At 54.9% G+C, this 25,238-nt stretch overlaps 1 protein-coding gene across 6 annotated transcripts in view; it reads left to right on the top strand.

Moving 5' to 3' along the window:
* The window catches only part of AK8 (adenylate kinase 8), a 106,155-nt gene extending 87,693 nt beyond the window's left edge, over nt 1–18,462 (top strand). For 4 of the 6 annotated variants that reach the window (XM_039862956.1, XM_039862954.1, XM_039862952.1 and 1 more), the window contains 2 exons: nt 16,344–16,424; nt 18,124–18,462. In XM_039862956.1, the coding sequence (XP_039718890.1) occupies nt 16,344–16,424; nt 18,124–18,361 (319 nt within the window). In that variant the 3' untranslated portion in view covers nt 18,362–18,462. The remainder of the gene's footprint in view (nt 1–16,343; nt 16,425–18,123) is intronic. The other 2 variants (XM_039862961.1, XM_039862955.1) reach the window with 1 other exon arrangement.
* Nucleotides 18,463–25,238: the final 6,776 nt, after the last annotated feature.

Raw genomic sequence — 25,238 nt, 5'->3', positions numbered from 1 at the left:
CGGGCCTGGGGACCAGCTGGGTCATGGCGGGGTTTGCCCAGTAGAGGATGCTAGACGTGGCAGAATCTGAACCCGTGTCTTTGCTGTTCTACAAGCAGGAGCTTCCTAGCACACTTAGCTATTTGAAGTGGAGCTTAGAGGGGGTGCCCCTGAGTTGGAATGTTCTGGAAAGTCCTTCTAATTGCACTGGGAAGGCCGCAGAGGTGTCTCCTTGGGCCTCGGTGGCCTCCATGCTGCAGAGAGGAACGCGTGGAGGAAACGAAGGCAGTGTAGGCCTGATGAGGGGTGGCAGGGGGCGGAGGACAGACCAGCTCAGAGGCGCGTACGGGCCTCCAGGCCGGGCCAGGGCCACCCGGAAGCCGGCACGTGGCAGAAATGCAGAAAAAACGTGCCGAGGGGCAGCTCTGCAGCGACGGAGGGTGGAGGAATAGGTCGCGGAGGAGGTAAAAGGTGGCACCGGCCGCGCAGACCCCGCCTGCCCCGCGTGACCGTCCTCCGCAGCCACGCGTGCCCTTTACACACTTCGCATGCGCGTGTGGCTGCGGTCGGCCCCGCTCGCCCCTCCGACTGCCCCCTTGAAAGAGTCTCCCTCCATTCCAAGGACAAGGCTCTTGAGGACAACAAAATCAGTCGACAAACATTTATTGAGCGCCTGCTGTGTGCCGGGCGCTGTCCTAGGGGCTGACAACAGGGCAGAGAGCAACACAGACACGTCGTGTGCCTTCGGGGCCAGACGGTCAACATGGACAACCCGCGTGGGCTCGCCTCCCAGGGGGAGGGCTGCAAGGACAGGGTGCTGACATCTCCGCGGAGCCCGGAACCAAGCGAGGGTGGCCCTGTGGTTCCCCGGGGGACGAAGGAGGAGGCCGTGGGGCCATGAGTCAGGAGTGGGAGGCCGTGGGGTGGACGAGGTCTGCGAGCAGCTGACGCCCAGGCCCTGAGCTAGGCAGGTACACATGCTCTCCAATTCCATTTTTAAGGAAAAAAAAAATCATCTTACGAAAAACCGGAAGTGTCAGACATGCCGTTGGGAGAACTATGTATGGGCTCTTGACTCAGACGGGCCTGGCTGGAATCTGGCTCTGCCCTTGGCCGCCATCATGACCTTGGGCTAGTCCTTCCCTCCCTCTGATTTTCCAGTTTCTCATCTGTAAAATGGGGCTGGTTCGGAAGGTTTTGACGAAGGGTAAATGTGACCTTGAATACGTGACGCTAAGTGAAAGAAGTGTGTCACGTGTGACAGCCTTCAAACAAAATGTTCGGAACAGACGGCAAGCCGACGAGTCGCTGCCCGGGGCTGGGGGCGGGCGTGATGAGGTAGCGGGCACTGGTCTCCTTTTAGGGCGATTAAAATGTTCTGGGACTAGGCAGAGCTGGTGGGTGTCCCACACTGTGGATGTGCCAAACGCCACTGTGTCACGCACCCTAAAATGGTTAATTTTATGTTACGTGAATTTCTCGTCAATTAAAAAAAATAAACACCGAACAGACCCGCCTCAAGAAGAAGAGTAAGTATGAGAACATGGGTGCAGTGTTCAGAAATGCCCCGTGTTTGGCGAACACCCAGTGGCCCGCTGGTGGCCACCCTGGGTGCTGGAGCCAGTGGCTGCGGGTCCGAGTCCATCAGGTCACATGCTAGCTGGTAATGGAGAGAGTTGCCTCATCTATAAAATGAGGGTGACGGTAAACCCCGTGCCCCCGGCTTGCTATAGGGACTAGCAAGGGGGTGTCTGCATGTCCTCAGTGTGATGCGGGTCCCAGGGGATCGGAAGAGGCAGAGTCATTTTGGGGTGCTGTAAGCAAGAGCATCCAGAGACGTGGTGTGGCCCAGTGGTCGGTGCTCAGGCTGGGGTGTCCCACTTCGTCGAGCTCCAAAGTCTGCGGTTACCAAGGACGTGACCTTGGGAAGTTCACTGACTGCTTTGAGCCCATTTCCACACCCATCAAATGGGGCGTGGGAGTCGTACCCACGCCATTCAGGAAGTTTCCATGAGACGGTGTAACGTGATCAGCCCATAGCAGACATATCAGAGTTAGCTGATGAATGGCAGCCATCTCTTCGCATCGGAAGGTGACCCACCCTGCCCCAGATCGCTTTCCAGGTAACTCGTGCATCTCCCTCTTCACGGGTTGCAAGCTGGGCTTTTCATACGACATTTCGATGGCGGGATCGACCCCATGTTCCAAGGACAGGTAGTCCTTCCCCACATGTATCTACACCTACGCAGTAAGCTCTGTGAGGGCGGGAATGTGTCTGGCTCGTTCACACCCAGATTCGTGGTACCTGAGACAGTTGGTTCCTAGGACCTACGAGGCACTGGGAAAGCATTTGTTGAACGAATGAATGAATGAATGAATGAATGAATGAACTGGGAAAGCATTTGCTGAATGAACGAATGAATGAGTGAACGAACGAACGAACGAATGAACATAAGCTGATTTTCCTAAACCAGAGGCGTTGGCTTGCACTGAGCTCGACCCACTTTCTCACCTGACCCCTCCCGCACCTGGGCACCCGGGAGGCCGCTGCCTGGGTGAGAGGCGCAGTCTGTCATTTGTCCTTCTCGGTGGTCAGCATCTGTCGTGTCCTCGTCCCCAGTCTGCCCGCGCTGTGCAGTGAAGTGCCGACTCCAGGACGCTGTCAGGCCAGGCTGGCGCTCGGACGCGTTGGGTCATCGTTCTGTACATGGTGTGGTCTGCGTGAGAACCTGGTCCGATCATGTGCCGTCACCATAATGCCCGTCCTTCCGCCTAAAAGTGACAGTTCTCCTCCTTAAATAACCTTCTTTTCTCATGGTTTTCATCTTTAGTGTTTTTCTTAATTATAGAAATAGTTCGTTCTGATCGTAACGGAAAAATAGCAGACATCTAGGAAGTAAAAGGCTCTTGTTTTATCTCCCCTGATCCCTCCCCCAAAATAATCATTATCGCCAGCTTGATGTACATCCCTCCGGAATTAGTTCTCTTGTGAAACATAAGCGGGCTCGCACGATACATTGTTATATAACTATTTTTTAATTTACGATCGTGTCTTAGACTTCACTCCAGTGTCAACACCCTAATCTACCTTATTTCTTTCTAAAGCTGCAGAATAAGGCTATGCCACAATTTGTTAAGCCTTCCTGTACTTGTGGATATTTACGGCGTGTCCAGCTTTTTTGCTGTTATAGGTGACTCAGCAGTGGGGAACTGTGCCCAGGTATCTCCGCACTTGTACAAGTATCTGCTCAGAAGAAATTCCTGAACCAAGATGCTCCCTCGTCTTGATGTCCCTGTTTAGGCACTGAGAATACTCACGCTGACATTTACCTCGCACGATCCTATAAGGTCATGTTTAGAAAGCATCCGGGGCAGTTAGTTGCACATAGTGAGCCTCTGACAAATGATACTTTGATTTTATTTTAAACTAGAACACGTTAAATCCAGCCAAATCCAGCCGGACTGCTGGTTACATTTAAGCTTGGGACCCAAGGGGATGTTTTAGGCTGAATTACATTACTTTCCATTAAACCACAACCGGCCCCCCTTCCATCCTTGACGTGTGGCCTTTGGGGCGCTGCACTCACCTGAGGTCCTTGGATTCCTACAGCCTTGTCCTCCTGGATCTGGTCAGGGAGATGCCCTCGCTTGTCACAAGAGGTCCTGCTGACTCGGTGGCCTTCTCGTAGATTTCAGTGGCTGCTTCACGTGCAGTTGGGGGGCGGAGGCCAACCCTGCCCATCTGTGCGTTCGCGGAGGAGGCAAACGTGAGCGTGGCCTCCTTAGTGGCACTAATTGAAATCTCTACTATTCCACGATGATAATATCGGCCAGAATAACTTGGGCAATTATTACGTGCCAGACAAAATGCAAAGCACATGGATTCGCTCTTTTAATCTTCACTACCTGTGACCATCCCATCCCCATCCTCATCTTAGAGATGAGAGCCTGAGGCTTGCCCAGGATCACACAGCTCTGGGTAGAAAGTGGGAACAAACCAAATTCTTTCTTGGGCATCCACAGGGGGATTGAAGACGTTCACCACAGGGTCTTTAATTAGTTTACTGACTCTGTGTGTGTGTGGGGGGGGCTGTTGGGCCCAGCAGCTCATCGACGAGGGCTCCAACAACCGACTGGGACCCTCGCAGAGTGTCTGGGCCTGTCGGTCCGAGGTGGCCCCGCCGCATCAGACACCCTGCCGCTCCAGCTGGGAGGTCGGCCGCATCATCGGCGTCCTCTGCCCTTCCGCCCGGCGCCGTGGACGCGTGCCCCTTCCGAGAGCCCGGGCGACCACGGCCCCCCTCCGGGTGGGTTCTTTCGCTCTTCTCTGCGACTTCCTTCCCGCTCACATGTGACAGAACTTCCAGTGTGGGTCCAAGTTCGCCACTCGTAACGTGATGCAGCCCCAGGTGGCCACCTTGTGCGGAGGGACAGAGTCAGAGCTGGAGAAAACCGTTAGCTCTAGGAGCACCCCAGGCGAACTGCCCTTCTGGGGGGACCCGCGGGACCCCTGCACCCTGGGTGCGGTCTTGGTAAGAAACAATACCGGGGGCTTCCCACGCCCTGCTCCCCTACTATGACGGAGGCCAGGCCCCGAGCGCTGCCACCGTCACGGAGCCGCCACCCGGGATTGTCGGAGAAGCAAAAGCCAATCGCACGCTGAGCCCTGTTAATCACCTAATGGCCCGGACACCCGAAGCCCCAGCTCAGGTGTCTCGGCCACGGCCACGGCCCCCGTAACTGCAGCCAGGTTTGGCTTCTCCGCGTTGCAGCCTCGACACGGACGCGCACGATTGAAGGATTTGAGAACAATGAAATATGCATGGCTATCCGTGACAGCGCCATAAAGTGCAGCAATTAGCCGCGTGATCCGAGAGAGGGAGCCGGCCCTCGCAGCCCGTGGCTCCCCATTAGTTAAATGCATTTTGTACGTCCTCATCCCATCAAATCAACTAACACTTCCTTTAATTGGTTCATGAATTATACAGCCGCCGCGCATTATAATTTAATCGCCTGTAAACATTCATAGGGCCCCACTGTAAAGCGTATCGCGCTCATTAATTCGTTAATTTCAGCAGATGGAAGGAGAGACGGGATGAACAGAGCGCCTTGGGCAATGGAAGAAGGAAAAAAAGGTGGGGGGCCATTTAGGTTTTTTAAGGGCTGTCAGAAACTCAATCTGTGAGCTGTCAGCCGCCCGGACCTGTCCCCACCCCCTCCACTCCACCGAGTGCGGGAAGTGACTGGCGGATTCATACGGAGCCTTGTCAACCGTCTTTAAAACATCAAGCCAGCGGGTAAACCGAGCCCAGTGTAAATTAATTCTTGTCTTACGGGCCCCCCTTTCTCTGTCCCCATGAATATTTCATGGCGGGCAGCATAAATATTAATTCTAATAGCTCTGCACAGTGGTTATTATTTCTGTTTTATGACAAATAATCATAAAATATTCAGGACTCGCTTTTAGAACATTTACACAGTTGATTGTGAATTTTCCCAGTTTCCTGGGGACACTGTAAACATATTGGGGTTCTCTTGATGGACTTTTCCCCCTTAATTAATACCACTGGTTATTAATATTTAATTAGATTTAGGTTTTTCGAGAAGTGAAACCTATTAGATCGGAGGGCCGAGGGCACCCCCCCGCCCCCGCTTCAGTCTGTAAAATGGGAGGGGCTGCTCTTCTTGACACGTGGATGATCTGACAAAGGCTAACCTCGCCTTTTTATTTTGAAAACAATATCCATCCCTTCTGTATGTGTCTGTCTCCTCTTCCTTTCTAAGCGAGATCTGGCGGCAGCCCAGCCTGGTGTAGTGGAGCCCTTGGCAGGTGCCGCTGCGGTATTTACGCAAGGATTTAACGTAATTTCGGCGTAATTAAAGTGTGGGTTTAACAAACATGATGGCAGATTCCTTAGGCCGGGCAGCTGCTGCGATCCGAGATGAAGGATCTTTTGGAATCCAGGTGATTTATCTTTAACCCCGAGGGGCAGCTGTGCACGAAGTCCCTGGGGAGGCACACTGAGGAGGGGGTCCCAGCCCAGGGGGAGCCAGGTGTCCCCTAGGTGATGGAGGACACAGATGAGGGGGTGGCTTTGGCCTGCAAGGGTCTGAGGGGGCAGTCAGGCGAGCCTTGTGGTTTGGGGTGCCTACGCAGTGTCAACCCCACCCTCGCCCCACGAGCTCTCCCCCTAAATCGCTTTAGGGTTCACTTTCCATTTGCTGGTCCTCACGGAGGCTTCAGGAATGCTCTGAACTGCAAGGGATGAGCCAAACTTATTTTATGTAGGAAGCGGAAGGCAGCCAGAGAGCACCCAGAGTCCCCGGACCCGGAGCCCAGCCCGGCGCCTTCACCTCGGGGCCCTGAGCTTTTCCATCCTCAAAGTGGGCCTGATCACGGGACCCGGGTCCTGCGCTTCTCGTGAGGGTTAAATGGGACGGCACGCGTGTGTAATACGCGCAGTGCACGCGCCTGGCACGCAGTAGGTGTGCAAAGGTCTGCGGTGACAGTGACGATGGTGGCGTTGCAGTTAATGGGAGGCCAAGGCGTACGTAACGCGCTTTCGCAGAGATTCGTGGAGGAAAACTCCGGCGGTGGACGAGGTTAAGGCAGCGCCCTGTCTGCAGCGCCTTGAACATCTGGAGTGGGAGAGTTCAGCACAGGGACGTGTTAGGTGACTCCAGGGGCAGGTGTTCATGCAGCGCTTGTCCCTGATGGAGGCTGGCCTGGAGGAAGGAAATGTGCAGTGAGTTGGCCTGCAGTGCCCTGGGCGGGGCGGGCGGGAGCAAGGCGCCCGCACCATTTCCTGCCGTGACCCCCCTTCGGCGGGTCGGCTTAGTGGAAAGCGAAGGCGTTGCCTGCAGCTGGCTCGGAACCTGGGACTCTGAGCAGCTGCCCCAAGGAGCTGCCACTGAACCACGCATCCGGGCTGAGTGTTTGGCACTGAGCCGGGGGACGCCAAGAGCGCCTTCCTCGCGCCCCCCGCCCCCCACCACCTCTCCCAGGTTCACAGCCAGCAGCCTGCGTTTGCATCCTGTCTCTGCCCTGTATTATCAGTCAGGCTTCTCCTGGGAAGCACGACCAGCAGGACACGCATTGTATACATAGAAATAGGTAAGGAGTTGGCTCCTGTGCTCATGGAGACTGACAAGCCCCAAGGTCCGTAGAGTGTTTGATCCTTAAAATAACCTCGTGCGGTCCTCCTGTTTTTCCCTTCCTTCTCCTAAATGGAGAGTTGGCGGGCCACGTATGATTCCATTTACATGAAATGTCCAGAACAGGCAGATCCGTAGAGACAGAACATAGATTAGCGGCTGCCAGGGCCTGGGAGCTAGGGCATGGGGAGGGGCTGCTCATACGTTCGGGCTTTCCTTTGGGGGCGACGGAAACTTAGATCGTGTAAGTATACTAAAAATCACTGCACCGTGCACTTTTAAGAGGTGACTTGTATCTCAGTAAATTAAAACAGCAGCAACAGAGGGTTCAAGTCTCTGAAGATAGAGCTGGAGGCTGTCAGGCGATGCTCCTTATCCCTGAGCCCCAAATTCTTCCTTGAGGGAGGACCCCATGGAGCCCCTCGGTGTCCCCACAGCAGGAGGCGCTGACAGTGTGTCCACCAGCCCAGATGCTCCTTTGGGTCTGAACTTTACCGCTGATCTGTGACGATCGGCGTTCCCACTGTCGGGGTGCCTGTGCGGGCAGGTTGGGAGTGTAGCTGTGGTGCTCTGGTAAGTGAGTGTGGCTTCTGGCCAGTGCTCAGAAAAGACAGTGGGATTCTAGGGTGTGCAGGGACTTCGTGTCGTGATCACACAGGAGGGTAGGGAGCCAGGCCCCCTCGAACACAGACGTGAAGCCGAAGGGTGCCCAAGGGCAAAGCGAGTGATGAGGGCAGATGCCGAGTGGGCCCCGAGAGCCACACGGCTCCCCCAAGGCAGGTGCCCTGTGCCGATGGCTGCCTTGCCGAGTGTGCATGGGTGTGACGGGCATCGGGGAGCGGGCCGTGCTGGCGAGAGCCTGGACACAGGGCTTTCCTGGAGCCAGTACTAGATCCCAGCCAGAGCCTTAGAGTGCGCCTGTGTCCCCACACACCCGGGCCGAGAGCCACCGGCGTGGACGGCGCCATGACCTGGCACAGACTAGCCAGGCTTGTGCTGCGGCTCCGACAGCTTCCCGCTGTCTGCCATCACTTTTGCTTCAAACACATTTGCCTTTCTCTTCGGGAAGAGTTTGCAGAACTTTCTGGCTTCCAACAGTTTGCGTTTCTCGCGAGGGAGTGTCTGGGTGGCCGTGTGCAGAGGGACGACTCTCTTTCTTCCCCGTGGTAAAGGAAGCAGAAATTTTAAGACGACTTAAAATTGAAGACTGATTATGCAAGAATGTGATCCCCGGGTCCTCCTTAAACCAGACGGCTCCATTTTGTTGTCACGTGGTGAGTGGCCGGGAGTACTCGCTAATTTACCAATTAGTGACAGTGACGGAGAGTTCTCGCCCCTGGAGAGATGTTAGACACAGCCAGAGTAGATTTGCCGCTATCAATCAGACAAAGTTTTAAGCAAGAACTGGCCAGCGGGACCCCCTTTTTTTAAGGCGTGGGGGGCGGACGTGAGGGAACACAGCGGCTGCTGCCTGAGGGCAGGAGGCACAAGGCTTTAAAATGCGGTTGAGATGTTTGGCCTTTAGTTTGCAAATTGGACTCTTCTTAGAGTAAAAACATATACATAGTAAAAATTTTTTAATTCTGGCCAGGGCCTTGTCCAGACTCCAGGGAGCCCACGGGTCCAAGCTCTCTCCCACGCGGCGACCCCTGTTTACGGTCCTGCGACGGGGGTGTGCGGCCTGCGGGGAGGACCAGGGGCCTCTCTCTGAGATGGAACGAGGCCTCCCGACGGGCCCTGCACGACGCAAGGGGGCCCAGCGCCTGTCCTCGGCCCAGGCCCAGTGGGCTCAGAGGTGCAGATCCTTCTGCGGGCGACTCCGTTTTTACTCTTCATTTGTGATCGTCTCCGCATAATTCACGTGCCCCTTCCATCCCGCCCCGGCTCGTCCTGATGAGCGCGTGTCCTCTGGCAGCTCGCCCCCTCCTCACTGCCATCCCCAAAGGCGTCGTCTCGGACACGGATGCCGCCTCCGTCTTCAGACCAGCCGAGGTCTGGTCCTGGCCAGTCCAGACAACTCCTCTCTGTGCCGCGTGAGCGTCCCGCAGGTCGCCCTTGGACGAGGACGAGTTTGGCAACGGCGTCTACGTCACTTTGCGTCTCCGGTGTGTCGTGGACGCGCGTTTTGGTGAAACGCAAGCAGACCGTTCTAAGTGTTCACGTATGGCGCCATTTTGCGTTTTTCTCGATGGTTCTCCATGCTCTGTGGTTCCCTGTTTTGTGATGGTCACTGCAAAGTCCCCCTTGAGAGAAGACCCCCGGAGAATATGTAAAGCCAGACCCCCTGCAGCCCTCCCGGAAGTGTGCGCTCTGAGCGTGTGTTCCAGCCCCCAATGGGGCTCCGAGTGACAGAAGCCGAGTCTTCGCTGAGAGCTGGAGAAGCACCACTGACTCCCAGCGGACTCGATGCGACCCCCCAGCCTCTGAAGAGACTGGGAAGGAGGAGGCGCTTTGAGCCTTTTTCAGGAAACTGTTTTCCTAGACCAGACTCCCCCTGTCTGAATACTAAGGTAGTAAGGGGTCCACGTGTGTCCCCCAGTGGGCGTGAAGTGGTATCTCACTGTCGTGACCCCACAGTGCTTTGTATAGAGTTTTGCACATAGTGCGTCGTTTCTTGGACATGCAGTTCATACTTCTGGATGTATCTGGATACTGCACATGTTCTGGATAGAAATCCTTTATTAGATAGGTGTTTTGCAAATATCTTCTCCCGGTCTTTGGCAAATCTTTTATTTTCTTAATGCCTTTTGAAGAGCGGAAGATTTTAATTGACTTTTAATGAAATCTAATTTGTCAATTTATTCTTTTACGGTCACGATTTTGGTATTATACCTAGGAAATCTTTAATCCAAAGCCACTCACAGTTTCTTCTAGAAGTTTGATGGTTTTAAGGTTTATACTTAGGTCTACAATCCATTTTGATTTAAATTTTGTATATGGTGTGAGGTATGGGTCAAGATTATCGTCATCGTCATCGTCATCATCATCATTATTTACATTATTACACTATTGGGTGAGAAAAAATGTCCTTTTTCCATTGAATTGCATTGGCAGCTTTGTTGAAAAGTAACGGGCCGCACTTACATGAGTCCATTTCTGCACTCTCTCTTCTGTTCCTTCAGTCTGTGTGTCTATCCTGTGGTACCTTGATGACTGCACCTTTGTAGTAAGCCTTGCTATCAGTTTGTTCTTCTTTTTCCACATTGTTTGCACAATTCCATTTCTCTTCCAGAGGCACCTCCATAGAAATTTTAGAATTAGCTTGTATAGAATCTTCAAAAAGCCTTGTTGGAATTTTGCTTGGGATTGCATCGAATCTATAGATTTGTTAGAGGTGGACCGACATTTTAACGATATTGAGTCTCCGACTCCATGAACATGGTACAGCTCTGCATTCGTTTGTGTTTGATGTCTCATACTGATGCTTTGTGGTTTTCAACATACAGCTCTTGCACATACTGTGTTACCTTTATACCTAGTATTTCATTTTCATGCTATTATAAATGGCACCTTTAAATTTCCAGTTGCTTATTGATGGTATCGAGAAAGTCAGTTTGGTTTTTGTATGTCGATGTATTTTTGAATGCACTAAATTGACTTATTCTAGTGCCTTTTTTGAAGATTCTTTGGGACTTCTATTTAGATGATCATCTCATCTGCAAATAGAGACAGTTTGTTTTTTCCTTTTCAGTTGTATGCATTCTATTTCCTTTTCTTGTCTTATTGCTCTGTCCGGGACTTCTGATATGATGCTGAATGGGAGTGGTGAGGGTAAACATCCTTGCCTTGTTCCCAGTCTTAGGGGGAAAACATACGTTAAATACAATGTTAGCTGTAGTTTTTGGTAAATTCCCTTTACTGTTCTGAGGAAGTGACTTAGTATTTCTAGTTTGCTGAGAGTATTCATCAGGTATTGATGTAAGATTTTTGTCAAATGCTTTTTTTTACATCTATTGACGTATTGGATATCTGTGTATATTAAGAATCTCAATAAATTATAACTTTTTCCAAGGCCTGAGAACCACCCCTTCTCTCCTGCCTTTACCATATGTCTGGTCACTGCATCACAGTGCTTTCTCTGTGTGTGCGCTGACATACACATACCACGGAGTTCTCTGTTTTAACCATTTTTAAGTGTGCAATTCTGTGACGCTTAGCGCGCTCACATTGTTGTGCAGACGCCTCCCCCATCCATCTCCAGAACTTTCTCATCTTCCCATACTGAAATTCTGTCCCCATTACCCACACTCCCCATCCCTCTCCCCCAGCCCCTGGCACCCACCATTCTGCTTCCTGCCTCTATGAACTGGACCACTCTAGATGCCTTATGGGAGTGGAATCGTGCAGCAGTTGCCATTTGGGGCCTGGTTTATTTCGCTTAGCACAGTGTCTTCAAGGTTCATTCGTGTTGTGGCACGTGTCAAGATCTCATTCCTTTCTAAGGATAAACAAAATTTCATTTTATACGCACCCCGTTCCGTTTATCACATTCGGGTCACTTCTGTTTGGGTCGTCGGCTATCGTGACCAATGCTGCAGTGAACGCAGGTGTACAACGAGCCGTCCCAGTCCCTGCGTTCAGCTCTCTTGGGCGCCTACCCAGCAATGGAACCGCCGGGTCACGTGGAAATTCTGTTTTAAGTTTTCGGGGAACCGCCATACCATACTCCACAGCAGCTACGCCGTTTTACGTTCCCAGGGGTTCCTCTTTCTCCACACCTTTGCCAACACTTATTCTTTGCTGGCGTTTTGGTAGTAGCCATCCCAGTGGGCGGGAAGCGATATCTCACGGTCGTGACACCACAGTGCTCTGTATAGAGTTTCGCACATAGTAGAGGCTTATGTCGAGATCAGGAGGCTAACGAGGGCCGGCCCCTGCCTCCGGGCCGGACCGGATGCCGTGCTTAAAGTCACTTCTTGTATGTCATATCTCGTAATTTGTCAAATCTGCCCTTGGGTCCAGAGAACGTTCTATCCCTCACTTTCCAGTGCGTTTATCTCTGGAGCAGGGGCGAGCTTCGAGGTCTTTGGGGAGGAAACCAGTGTGGCCTTCCCAAACAGAGCACCAGGCAGTGTGGCCAGAGGGGCAGATGAGAGTGGGTAGAGAGATCCCAGATGTCACTGGGAATCTGACAGCAATACCCCGAGTGACAGAGTGAGCCCTGGCCGCTCTGGGACTCAGTTTCCCCATCTTGTACACTGAGCAGATTGGATGAGAGCAGTTGTTCTCAACCTTGGCTAGATGCTACAATTGCTCAGGAAACTTAAAGATCTCCATACCCAGGCCTCACCTCGGGCCATTGTATCGGCACCTCTCATGGTGGGGCCTGGGCCTCAGAATTCTCAAGGCTCTCCCAGTGGTTCGAGGATGAGGCCGTGGATTACAGCCATGCTCCTCATACCTGCCCGAGCTGCTGATTTACAAATGAGGGTCTCCCAGCCCCTCTGCTGGAGGTCATGGGGAATCTGCATTTCAGAGAAGCCCTCCAGGTGATTCCCAATATCAGACACGTCCTGGCAGACGAGACCAGAGCGGCACGTCTCCAGCCTTGATGTGCACACACATCACTGCGAGTCTTGTCAAGCGTAGACTCCGATTCAGTGGGTGGGGGCGGTGGGACTCCCAGGCGGTGCCACGCTGCCTGGCTGGGACCCACTCTGAGTGGCGAGGGACCCACCAGCCTGGAACCCTACCGTCCTCGGTGGACCCGCGCCACGCGCGACGCGTACCCCGCAGCGTACCCCGCAGCGTCCCTGCCCAGCGTGCCTGGCTGTGGGGGTCCCTCGCTTGCTTTGCTTTCAGCCCCTCCCTTCCCTGGCCGTGTTACTGTAAATGAGCAGCGATAACGCCGGGCGGCTGGGGGCCGGCTCTGGGCAGCGTGTCCCCACTGCACCGCCACCGGGCTGTCGCTTGCACGCACCGTGGCCCCGGGAGCCTGGCTGATCAGAAGCTTCCGGTGTGAAGGCACAGCTCCTCTCCTGCAAGGCTTTTCCCAGTGACGTGTTTCAAGTACCAGTTTGGGGTCCTCGTGCTTCTGATCTTGCCAGCCTTTCACAAGCCGTTCGCTTGAATGACGACAAGTGGTCTTGATATGCTGGGTTAAAAACCTTTCAGTTGGGGCTTGTTTGTTTACGAAGCAGCCTCCATTATCAGGGGTTTCCTTTCTTCTGGCATCCGGGGTGGCACCGCCAGCTACCAGCCGCGGTGACAGCCACGTTTCGGTGTTGCTGTTGGGCTTCGCAAGTTTCGGGGGGTTGCTGTGGGGGGCCCAGCATGTTCGAAGTGTAAGGGATAAAAGCACGCTGGAACACTTGTGCTCCCCGAGTTCTGACTCCTCGATCTCACACATCTTATTTGGAGGCTGTTACTTGGTGGCACGTTGCGAACTGAAGTCATTATCGAGAACATGTGCAGGGTGAGGTGGGTTCTCGGGGCTCCGGGCCCCCCAGGCTGCTGGGGGACCACTGCACTCACTCTGCAGAGGGGCGGCTGCAGCTTCCATCGGTACCAGCGAGGAGCTTCCAGAGGCTGGGCTCAGCTTCAGGCGCGGCTTGCTCCAGGGCCCCAGTGTGTCTCGGCACCTGTCTGCTCTCTCGGGTTGGGTGATTCTCAGGCAGGCTTTCTCTGGGTGCACCCCCAGCAAAAATGAAGCCCTTTCCTCTCTGGCAAGCCATGGGCAGCCTCTCATCCTCCCTTCCTGGACCCACCAGCATCTGGACCCGATTCCTGCGCGGGAAGAGCTGGCACTCAGATGGCCCCCTGTGGGCCTCTCTCAGGCCCAGCCCTACAGCCCTGGGGTGAGTTAACTCTAGATGGGTCACAGGGATGAGAGGGGATCAGTGGACACCGGGGAACCGAGGGAAGCAGCAGGTGTGAGGACAGCGTGTAGCATCGGGGACAGCCTCGCTGTGCCACCTCCTCACAGTCGGCCGTGGCTGCGTCCTTTGTGTCCCTGTAAAACACGAGGTTTTAACTCAGACCGGGGACTCACAACCATCTTTGAGAGCTGGCACCCTCTGAGGATCTAATGAAAGGCACGGACCCATCTTTCCCCTCTCCTGGAAAACATTTGCAGTCAACAGTTGGTATCTAATTTCCAGGGGTCGCGGGACCCGCAGGGGTGCCCGGTTCAGAGTCCTGGGCCCAGGTGTTCTCCGAGGTGGCAGGTCCCAGTATTAGGGGAACACTGGGCTCCCTCCAGCACCTGCAGAATCAGCATTTCTGGGCAAGGAGTGTCGGCATCCTGTACGGTCACAGGCTCCCCATGGGATTCTGATGCAGGTGGCTCCTGGGAACGAGGGGGGCGTGTGGGTCTCCCCCAGCCCTGGCACGTGGGAAGCATTCTCACTTCCAGCAGCTAGTTTGGCTCTTAGCTAAGATGGATAAAAATCAGGCAGTAGGTGGAGAATTTAAATAGCCCACTAGAACTACGGACTACAGGTTCATTTTTTTCATTTTTCCACAAATGTTACCTGAGTACTTGCTGGGTGTCTGGATACTGGCGGGGATCAGGCCTTACTCTAGCAGGTGGCACCCGGGCCCGAGAGACGACGCAGGGGGCCAGTGTCCCATTGGACCCACTAAAGCTTGGCCTCTCGACAGCCTGCTCGACACTTCCGGCGAATCCCTAGGATGACGGTGGCAGGCTTCTTTGTTCACTGAGTTGGAGGAGGAGCGAACCCACCCTAAAAGGCTCCCATTCTGAGGAAAGTCACGTGTTTGCACATTTATCTTACGCTTAAAGAAGCCTCTGCCGGCGTTTACTCACTTAAAAGTGAAGCAAACACGGCTTCGGGTACACAGGGAGTGTGTGTCGTCACTGATGTCGTTGTCACTGATGTTGTCCCCAGTGGAAGTTGCACACATCAGTCATCCAACCCTGATGCCAGCGATGATGAGTCTATTAATAATGTCGAGTCTGAGCTCCGTGCGAAGGGCTGGTAAACACGGGAGCTCACTACAGTGCCTGGCACGCAGCCGGCACTCAATCAATGTGCGTACGGATTAGATAAAGAATGAATGAGTAAACGGCAATGAGCAGTGGAATATTCCAGAAGTTATTTTAAAAAACAAACGCCAAGATGTTTTACCACTAGAGGACAGGACCTAGGTTGGGTCTGAGCACCCAGGCCCTCGTCTCTCCACCCTGGGGCAGGGCACGCTGGCCTGGCCTGATTGTCTCAAACCCGGCTCTGCTGACAAGAGTCAACGTTAAGGGCCAGAAAATCCTTCGTGGTGGTGGCTGTTCTGTTCACGGTGTGACATTCGGCAGTATCCCCGGCCTCTACCCACCACGTGCCAATAGCACCGCTTTCCTCGTGGTGACGACCAAAAATGTCCCCATATGATGCCAAAATGTCTTCTTGGGGCAAAATTACACCGAAATGAGAGCATCTCGCCTTGGGTTTTGTGTAAAGAAAGCATTTCATTACCAAAAAAGAAGGGGTTAAGACACTTGAACCAGGGCTTCCGGAGATGTGTTCCCAGGCGCTCCCAGGCCGAGCCCCGAGCTGGAAGTGAGGGCTGTGTCTTTCCCGCTGGGCTCTTGACTTTGGACCTCCCATTCCCTTGGGCCTGGGGCTCCGCTGTGAAAGGCTGAGAATGGACCCCCCAGCCCCCCACGGAGGGCTTCAGGCCGGGAGCCGGAAGTCCCGGGGAGGGCATCCTGTGAGAATGGCGATGGTGTCACAGCACGTGGTTGAGCTCCGAGGAAGCATGGACCCTGCTAAGTGGGCGCACACGTCACCCCATTAAACCATCAACACCCGTCAACTGCTACGAGCCCCGTTTCTCAATTGAGGAACTTCGTCTGAGAGGCCGTGTTGGTGGCCCAGGTCACCCCGCAAGTCCGCGGTGGGGGCGAGATTCTAACTCGTCGAATGACCCCAGGAGAGCACTGTCCTCCCAGAGGACTGGTCGTCTGCTCCCCTGCAGCTCACCTGACGATGTCCCCCGGGAACCCCACGCCCAGGAGTGATGGGGGCTGGGAGCCGCCCTGAATCGGGGGTGCGGGAGCTTCCGCAGCAAGGGGCCCCGCCTGCATCCTTCCCAGGTGACCTCTGAGAGCTTGGTCCCCGGAGCCTCTGACAGGTGGCTCCTGAAAGTCCACTCACTTTTTGCGGCTGATGCAGACCTTGGTCTGGGGGATGAGAGTCTGGCGCAGCCGGGGAGTTCTCCGGCTGACCTTGGGGCTTGTTCTTTCTCCTCAGGGTGTTTTTCCTGAATGTGCCGTTAGATTCCATCATCGAGCGGCTGACCCTGAGAAGAATCGACCCTGTCACGGGAGAGAGGTTTGTGCCAGGCTCTGGTGGTTGGCTGTCTGAGGGCTTCTGGGGCCAGGTCCCGCTGGGGAGCTGCCTCTCTCCGTCTGGCCGGCCGACGCCGCAGTGGGATTGCTCCAGGGGTAACACTGGTGACGACTGACGGAAGAGTCTAGAAAGGGGGTCCGTCCAGCTAGCTCCTTTGGGCTACGTCTGTCGACCATCTTCGCCCGGAAGAGTAATCGGAAAATGGACGTGGGAGGTGCCGCAGCGACTGCCGTGGTGGCCTCTCCGACCCCCGCATGGGAAGTGGCTGCAGGGCAGGTGTCGCCTGTGTGAGTCGGGGGGCCTGTGCTCGCACCACGATGCTATACACGTCTCCGTGGGAACCAGTTCGCCTCTGAGCCTTAGTCCCAGGGGATAAAGTCGGTGTTTGAATCTGCACTCTGACCAAGTGCGGTCACGGCGTTCATGCTGAAATGCAATTTCAAGTCCCCGCAATCACACAGGGGTAAAAGCTTCCATCCTCCCTGGTGACCAGGACGTTTCTCGGTAACCAGGGCCACCCCAGGAGTGGAGTGAGGAGGGGCCGGAAGGAAGTACCAGGACTTTTATGGACTATGGCCCTGATCTCCTTACAGCGGCTGCTGGAGATAGGACGGCCTTTTGCTGAGGCACGTCGAGGATGATGGCCTTCATGTGGCCCTGTCCCCAGAGTTCCTCCCAGCAGTGACCGTCATGTCTGTCGTCTCCGCTCACATCTGTTGCCGTAGTGTCCCCTCCCCCATTTCACTGTAAGCACCGCAGACATAGCGTCACCCTCTGTCTTGCTTGCCATCGTGCTGTCAGTAGCAGATGTCACATCAGACCGATAGCAGATGCCTGACGAACGTTGCTTGGAAGGAAGAAGAGAGGAAAGCAATGAAGGAGAGGGACCCGGCACTTGATATATTGTTCTGTTCTGTCTCCTAGTATCACCGCACCCCTCTCCCCTGGCAGGGGCCATGTTTTGTCTCTCTGTAGCTCCCATGCCCAGCCGAGGTCGTACTCACAGCTGGTGCACAGTAAATGTTTGGTGATGGTGGTGATGGCGATGATGGTGGTGATGATGATGATGGCGATGATGGTGGTGGGTGATGATGGCAGATTGATGGTGATGGTGGCGGAATGATGGCATGATGATGATGATGGTAATGATGGTGGTGGTGGTGGCGATGGTGATGATGGTGGATGATGATGGTGATGATGATGGCATGATGGTGATGACGATATTGCGGCGGTGGTGGTGGTAAGATGGTGATGATGGCGATGTGATGATGATGCGGTGGTGGTGGCGATGGGGGATTAGAGATGATGGTGATGTAATGATGGTGGTGGTGGGGTGAGCTGGCAGAGGAGGAGGATGATGATGATGGCGATGATGGTGGTGGTGGATGGTGGTGATGAGGATGATGATGATGATGGATGATGATGGTAACAGATGATGGTGGTGGTGGTGATGCGGTGAGGACGATGGTGTAGATGAGAAGATGGTGGTGGTGATGATGATGGTGATGATGATGATGATGATGATGGTGATGATGATGGTGATGATGATGATGATGGTGATGATGATGGTAGTGGTGATGATGGTGGTGATGCAACTTGGTTAACAGTAGGACTCAGGACTCTTTCTCCCCTGCCCTCTGGGCTGGACTGTGGGTCACTTGCTTCCCCTCCTCTGTCATAGGTACCACCTCATGTACAAGCCACCTCCGACCATGGAAATCCAGGCCCGACTCCTGGAGAACCCAAAAGACACGGAAGAGCAAGTCAAGCTCAAAATGGACCTGTTCTATAGGAATTCGGCCGAGCTGGAGGCGTTCTACAAGCAGGCCATCACTATCAACGGGGACCAGGACCCGTACACGGTCTTCGAGTACATAGAGACTGGGATCATCAATCCCCTTCCCCAGAAAGTCTTCTGATGGGTGCAGAGCAGGGAGCACCCCCAGGGAGACGAAGTTAACCCCCACCCCCACCGTCTGGAACCTTAGCCAAGCCAATAAAGAGTGCTTTGCTGGGTGCAGTGTCGCGTGTCCTGTGGGTGAGGTGTTTTGTCGTCTGGAAGCGCAGGACCGGCGGAGCCCAGGGGGCAGTGAAGCAGAGCTCAGTGGGCGTGTCGGACCTGGGCTGAGCTGCAGCTCTGGCACCAACGTGCCGGGCGCCCCTGGGTAGGTCGCTGAGCCCTCAGAGCCTCTCTCTTCTCGCAACCAAGACGGGGATTAAAGGAGCCGATGCAGGCAGAGCTCTCAGCACGGTGCCTGGTGCACAAGAAGCCTTCGGTGAATGTAGTTAAAACACCATCTCTAGAGTAGTGCCGTTTAGTAGAACTCTCTGGAATGGCAGCACACTCTCTCTCTGTGCTGGCCAAGACGGTAGCCACCAGCTGCAAGCGGCTAATGAGCACTTGGAACGTGGCTAGTGCAGCTGAGGAGGTGGTTTTTGATTTAATTTTCACTAAGTATAAATAGCCACGCATGGCTAGTGGCTGCATGCTGGACAGGGTGGTTCTAGACATGCTCAGCCACTTCTTAAAACTTGCTAGAAGCCCTTAGAAGCTACGCCTTCAGGTCCCACGGAAATAGCCCCTCTGGAGCCTACAGAGCCCACAGCGCCAGGAGTGGCCAGAGGGATAGGACAGTGACACCTTAGGCTGATGGAGCTTGTGACCCCCTTCCGGAAGCCACCCCCATTCCCATTATTACCATTTACCTTGTTAGGAAGGTACTTGGGTGATCCCTCGTCAACAGACGAGGACACTGAAGCCGCAGAGTGTAAGTGACTGGCCTAATGTCACTTAGACGCATGGCTCGACCTGAACCCAGTGCTCTGGTGCATTCTGCCAGTGGGGCCTCAGCACGCCAGGCCAGCCTGGGCCCGAGGCTGAGAAGCTCGGGGACCCCGGGCCTGAAGGCTAAAACCCCTTCTAGCCTGGAGTAGCCCAGAGTCTCCCAGCAGAAGTCTGACCCTGGCACCGGCAATAGTAGCCAGCAGCTGGTGCCCAGCGAGCCGGGCCTCCCGGGTCTGACCCCTGCTCTGCCCCAGTCACAGGCAGGTCGAGCCCCGGGCCTGCTGCAGCCAGGCCTCCAGCGGTGGTGACCTAACCTCTGCCCTTCCTCTCTGCCGGTAGCTCAGGCACTGGGGGCCACCTCCCGAAACTCCATCAGGGGTCTCCCCTGCCCAGGCCCCACTTCTTTCCAACCCCCAGAGGGAAGACGGTGGCTACCTCCTAAGTCCCCTGACAATGGGCTCCTGCTCATTAGGCCTCCTCAGACCCCAGGGGGCCCCAGGAGGGGTCCCAGTTACAGACCGGGTTGCAAATGCTCCATGTTACACACCCAGCATGTACTTTGCCTGCTTGTATCCAGCACCCCCAGATTGGAGGAGAAGTGAACTGGAAAGGTGGCCTGGCTCGGGGACACATCCCTAACCCCGTTCTCCCCTCTGCCTGTCACTTCAGTACTGGAGAACGTGGTCTCACTCCTGGAACTCAGTGAAACACCATTTGGGTGTAAATTCTGAGCCAAAGACATCATAAAACATTCACATATTTAGTTAACATAGCAGTGCTGATGTGAGCCACCGACTCTGCCCCACGTTCACGCCCACACGGTCAGCCTCCTCGTCTCCCCTCACTCCCCCACCTGCTGCACTCCCCCACCTTGCTGCACCCCACCCCTCTGCCTGCTGCAGCCCCTCCTCAGAGCAGTCACGCCCGCTCTGCACCCACTATGAGGCAGGTGACGTCCCCCACAATAGCACGAGCTGTGAAACCGAGCGCCTGGGTCCTCGTGCTGCCATGTGACCTTGGACACGTTACTTAACCCCCTGGGATCCTTGTAAAATGAGGACAAAACAGTCGTTGCCTCCCAGGCAGGACCGAGCAAGTGTCGAGGGATGGAAAGAGTTAATGCATGAGCCGCGCACAGGGCGCAGGGCGCAGGGCGCTCAGTGACCGCGCTATCGTCCACGGCACCTCGTACTCACGACTCCCGCGGGGTCAGTGCTGTTTCACCCCTAAATGCGGAGACTCGGGCTCCGAGTTGCGGAACTTGCTGAAGGCTGCAAGTGGGGAGGGGGCTTGTGGAAGAGGGTCACCCGGGTCACGTCCTGTCCCTCCTCATCCACTCGGGGCGCGGTGGACTCTGCAGGCCCCAGAGGACCAGAAGGTGGGCCTTCTAAGGGGTTCTAGCAAGTCTTAGGAAGCGGCGGAGCGTGTCTAGAACCACCCTGTGCAGCACGGCAGAGCGGTCGGGACCCGGAGCGCCACGCGATGGCGGAGAGGGCCCCCGCTTTCCCGCCCGTTGCTGTCCGGGTCGCAAGAGCATCCCGGCTCGTGGGGACCTTGCCTTCCCCTCAGCCCTGCCTGGGCCCCTGCAGGACGCCGGCACCAGAGGAGCTGGTCACCGCCACCTCTCTTGGCTTCTGGCATCCAGGGTTCCTCGTGCCGGGTGTTGATTGGGCTCGGGCACCACCGTGCCACGGGGACAGCGCAGGCTTCATTGAGATGAGCTGGGAGCGTGGGGCCAGGTGCCGCTCGAGCGTGTGGTGGCCTAGCGCACCGGCAAGCTTGGCCCGACACGCTCCTGCCTGTGCAGTTCGCTGCCTCCACCGGCCCCAATCCCAGCAAGTGGCATCCATCTCCTCCCCGAGACCGGCGGCCCCTCCCCCGGCCTAGCAGCAAAGCTTCCCACGCCTGACGGGGGGCTGTGGGACCACGGGGCTCTTCTAACTGGCGTTTGTTAGCATCCAGTTGGTCTGGGGCCCCAGGTGGGAGCGGCCATTCGGGGGCTGGAGGGCCAGCCTCGTTCATACCCAGATAGCGAAGTTCACCAAGGTCCGATTAACTTGCAAGAGAACAAATCACCGGTCACTGGTCATTGTTGTCATTGTTGTCGTTAAAGTGGCCCCTTGGGGCATTTTCAACCCCTGTTACCATAAGTTGTCACCGCAAACCGTCAGCTGGTCTGCCTCTACCGTGCACTGGTCAGAAGCCCTGGCTCCCGCCACGTCGGGGTCGATGGACCCGCCGGCATAATTTACTTCTCCGCCAGCGGGTCTACCAGTGCGAGGCACCCCAGATCGACGGGCAGCGGTCACAGCTCTTGGGCCGTGGAGCCCTTCCCGTGTTCCCCAGTGGAAAAACATCCCGTCCGGGGACTCAGAACCCCTCATTCCACCAGGCCTGAACTGCAGCAACAGGGGTTCCCTGGGAGTGCGGTGGAGGGACCCACCCTTCCCCCTGCTGGCTTCCAGACTCATGAATTCCACTGCGGGGCACTCAGCACCCTGCAAGGCTATCGTTCACGACGGCTGTTGCATCCTGGATCTCGATGTGACAGGACCCAGCTCTGGCCGTGTGGTCACTTGGCACACGGTCAGGCACTCGAGTGCTGCTTTTCAGACAGAGTGGCATCCAATGGCAGGGCGCAGCCTTACTCCAGGGCCTCGGGGGCCGTGTTGCCACTCTTTAAGGCCTTTTGGTGCCTCCACGTGGCACCCTAACCTACAAGGATGAGCCTTGCTCCACAGGGTCTGCTGGGTCACATGCCCAAGTGGCAGGACAGCTTGTACCACAGCCTGGACCTGCTGTGCAGGCCTCCCTTGCCGTGGACCCCACTGGAAACTGGCAGTCTTTGAGTTTCTCAGTAAATATGCAGAGCTGTATTCCTGGTCAAGGTGGCCTCTGATCTGAAGAGACCCAAGCAAGCCTTTTTCTTTCTCGGTGGCAGGAGGTACGAGGTGCGATGACTTGTTCTTTACCTCAGAGGGACAGTCACAGCATGCCTCGGGCCACTGGATCCATCACCGGCGCTAATAGGGCAGGACCCAGCATCCCTGTGGGAAAATCTTCCTCCTCCTGGCACACACAGGGTCAGGTAGTTGCCACTTCCTGTTTACCAGGCACACAGGGATGCCGTCAACCTTTGTAATGGACCAGAATAACGTTTGTGGATGACAAGACGAACGTCTTTGGACTACAGCGTGATGAAGAGCAGGTGAGTGTTGGGGGAGCAGGGAAGAAACAGAGACGCAAAGTAACACACCGGTTTGTGGATAGCGGATTTAGTTATCGGAAAACAAAATACTTAAACGCACGCGAGTAGCCAGTAGGTGGGTAGAAAGTTGCGGTGGATTTTAGCTCTGTGGACGTGGAATGAGGGCTACAGTTGTCACACGTCAGCCTCGCTTTAATAAACAGCAGATATTTGTGTCAGTAGTTACACTGAGCTTACTTTGATGCCCCGTTTTTTGTAATTTTTTATCAGGCTTACTCTGATACTCTGTTCTTTTATAATTCTTCATGGGGCTTGTGCTGATACTTCGGTGTTCATAATTTTGTATCAGTACCTCCTACGGCTGCCCCCTACAGTGTATCTAATATGTACGATTAGTCACATCCTTTAAAATTCCTCGACATTAAGCTCTGTTTCCCCATACGAGGAAACAGAGTGGCTGTGACCTTCAGCCTTTCCTAGGCGAATGCAAACTGCGGCTGATCCTCGCCTCTGATGGACACCGAAACAAGGCCTTCGCCTCGTCAGTACATCGTCGATCGTCAGAAGCTCTACCTCCCTGTTCTAGCGGGTGTCACAATTGGCTACGACTTGATGACGTTTTGAGCTGCCCGCTATCATCCGTGGTGACCACCTGGCTTTGCAGGGCCAGCCTGGTGCTCTGGACAGAGATGTGATGGAGATCAGCACGCCACAGTATTTGTCTTTGAAGGTGACATTAATCCGTTTTAAGTCCTCGAGTTACAGCACCTGACCTGCTACCTGCACCTGTGGCAGCTGTCTCAGGGGCTTCGCCTGGCCCTTTGTCACAGGTCGGAGAACCGACGTTAGGTACAACCACCCACATACCAACTCCGGGGCTGCGGAAATGACTCCAGTGGGCTTTCAAGCCCACCGGCCCCCATTTGGGTTTAAAACCAAACAGTGCTCTCTCGTCTACCCGTCGACCTCACGCATAAGAACCCCCGTCTACTAGCCACAGCCACAGAGCCCCGTATGGCAAGGCTGGTGTTGCCACTCCAGCCCGCCCGTGGTACTAATTGTACTTCCTGTCCCTTAGCAGCTCAGTACCACCCCTGGGTCTGCGATTCTGGAATCGTGTTCTCGGCGACACTAGGGAGTCCCATTCCTTGGCGGCAACTCTTGCTGTCAATCCTGGCCTGGGGACAGCCACCATCGTGCTCACACTTAGTGCCACCGCTTTACTTCAGCCAAAAGGGAGTCCCCATGATAAGATCAGTGCCATTGTAAGAGACGCCAGGGACCTTGCTCTCTGCACTCAGGCACGAAGAAGAGGTCCCGTGATCACACCGAGCGAGGGCAGCCATCTATCGGCCAAGAGAAGTGGCCTCAGAATGAAACTTACCTTGCTGGCCCCTTGATCTTGGACTTTTCAGCCTCCAGAACTGAGAGAAGTAAATTCCTGTTGTTCAAAAGCCACCTATGGTATTTCGTAATGGTGACCTGAGCTAAGGCAAGTGACTATTTAGAACAAAGCAGCTTATATGTTGAGTTTATAATGTACGTCAAACAAAACTATAAGACAATGATAGCATGCAGCCTGGGGGACATAAATGGACAATCAACTACCTTTGCTTAGATTCACGGAGTTCACTGTAGCATCCTTTAACTCTTCCTGTATCCTTGTATCTTATGGTTCTCACTTATAAGCAACATGGTGTGTTCGAGACCAGCCTGACAATCTTTGCTTTAACGAATCATTTGTCCATTGACATCCAAGGTAATCACATTTTGGGTGTAAAGCCATTATCTTGTTTGCTTTTCATTTTCCCATCCTATTCTGTTCGTTGCTTTTCTCCCTTTCGGGTTATTTTCGAACCATTCCAGGCATACCCCTCTCTCAGCTGAGGAAACCTGCAGTCTCATCCAGACGAGCGGCTTCGCCTGCTCTGCCAACGCAAAGGTTTAAAGGCGCCTGACCCGGGGTCACGCCTCCCTCGCGTCTCTCAGAAGACGCGTGTTTCGGTGTCACAGCGTTTCCCACCGGTTCTGCCTTGTCGATGTTCGCTCCCGCCGCTGCTCCGGACCGCCGTCCCCCCGCCAGGCCCTGCACGTCGGCCTTCAGCGCTGCTCTGCGGGCGACGCCTTACTGTCCGTTTCCGTTGGTCCGAGAATGTCTCTCCTGTCCTTCTTAAAGGACATCTTTTGCCGAGTTCAGGACCCTAGGTTGGCAGTCACTTTCTTTCAACGCTTGGAAGGCGCCTTCCGTGGCCGTCTCGCAATCATCATTCCCAGCCAGGATCCAGCGGAACGGCTTATCCCTGCTCCTTTTAAGGCGATGTGTCTTTTTTCGCTCACGACTTTTTGAGTTTTAGCGGTTTTAGTCTACGTCGAGGCGCGTGTTTCGTGCCGTTTATCGTGTCTGGCGTGTGCCCGGTACTCAGGAGTGTGGTCTGAGTTACGGAGTGGAATCCCTGCCCTCGGTACTTGGTCTGAGGTCTCTGCGGGTCCCATTTACCTGACGCTCGCACGTGCTCTCACACCACCGAAGCTCCGCTGCTCACTCCCCCTTACGATTCTCATACGTTTTCTGGCAAATGATCAAAGACACACGGAACTGATCCCGAGGCAGCTGCTCATGGCCGTTTCTCTCACGCACATGCGCACGCGCGCGCACACACACACACACACACACACACACACACAGCTCCTTCCCGCTCTGCTCACATCTGGGCATTACTCGCCCCTGCAGGTGCTGCTCAGGCCTCAAGGTTTCTAAGCTTCACTACGATCCACGTGAGCCCGATAAAACAAGTACGCCATA

This window comes from Pteropus medius, unplaced genomic scaffold (genome assembly GCF_902729225.1).
Source record: "Pteropus medius unplaced genomic scaffold, Ma_sr-lr_union100, whole genome shotgun sequence".
NCBI lineage: Eukaryota > Metazoa > Chordata > Mammalia > Chiroptera > Pteropodidae > Pteropus > Pteropus medius.
The sequence above is the reverse complement of the archived record's forward strand: the minus strand, read 5'-3'. Positions and strand labels throughout refer to the sequence as shown.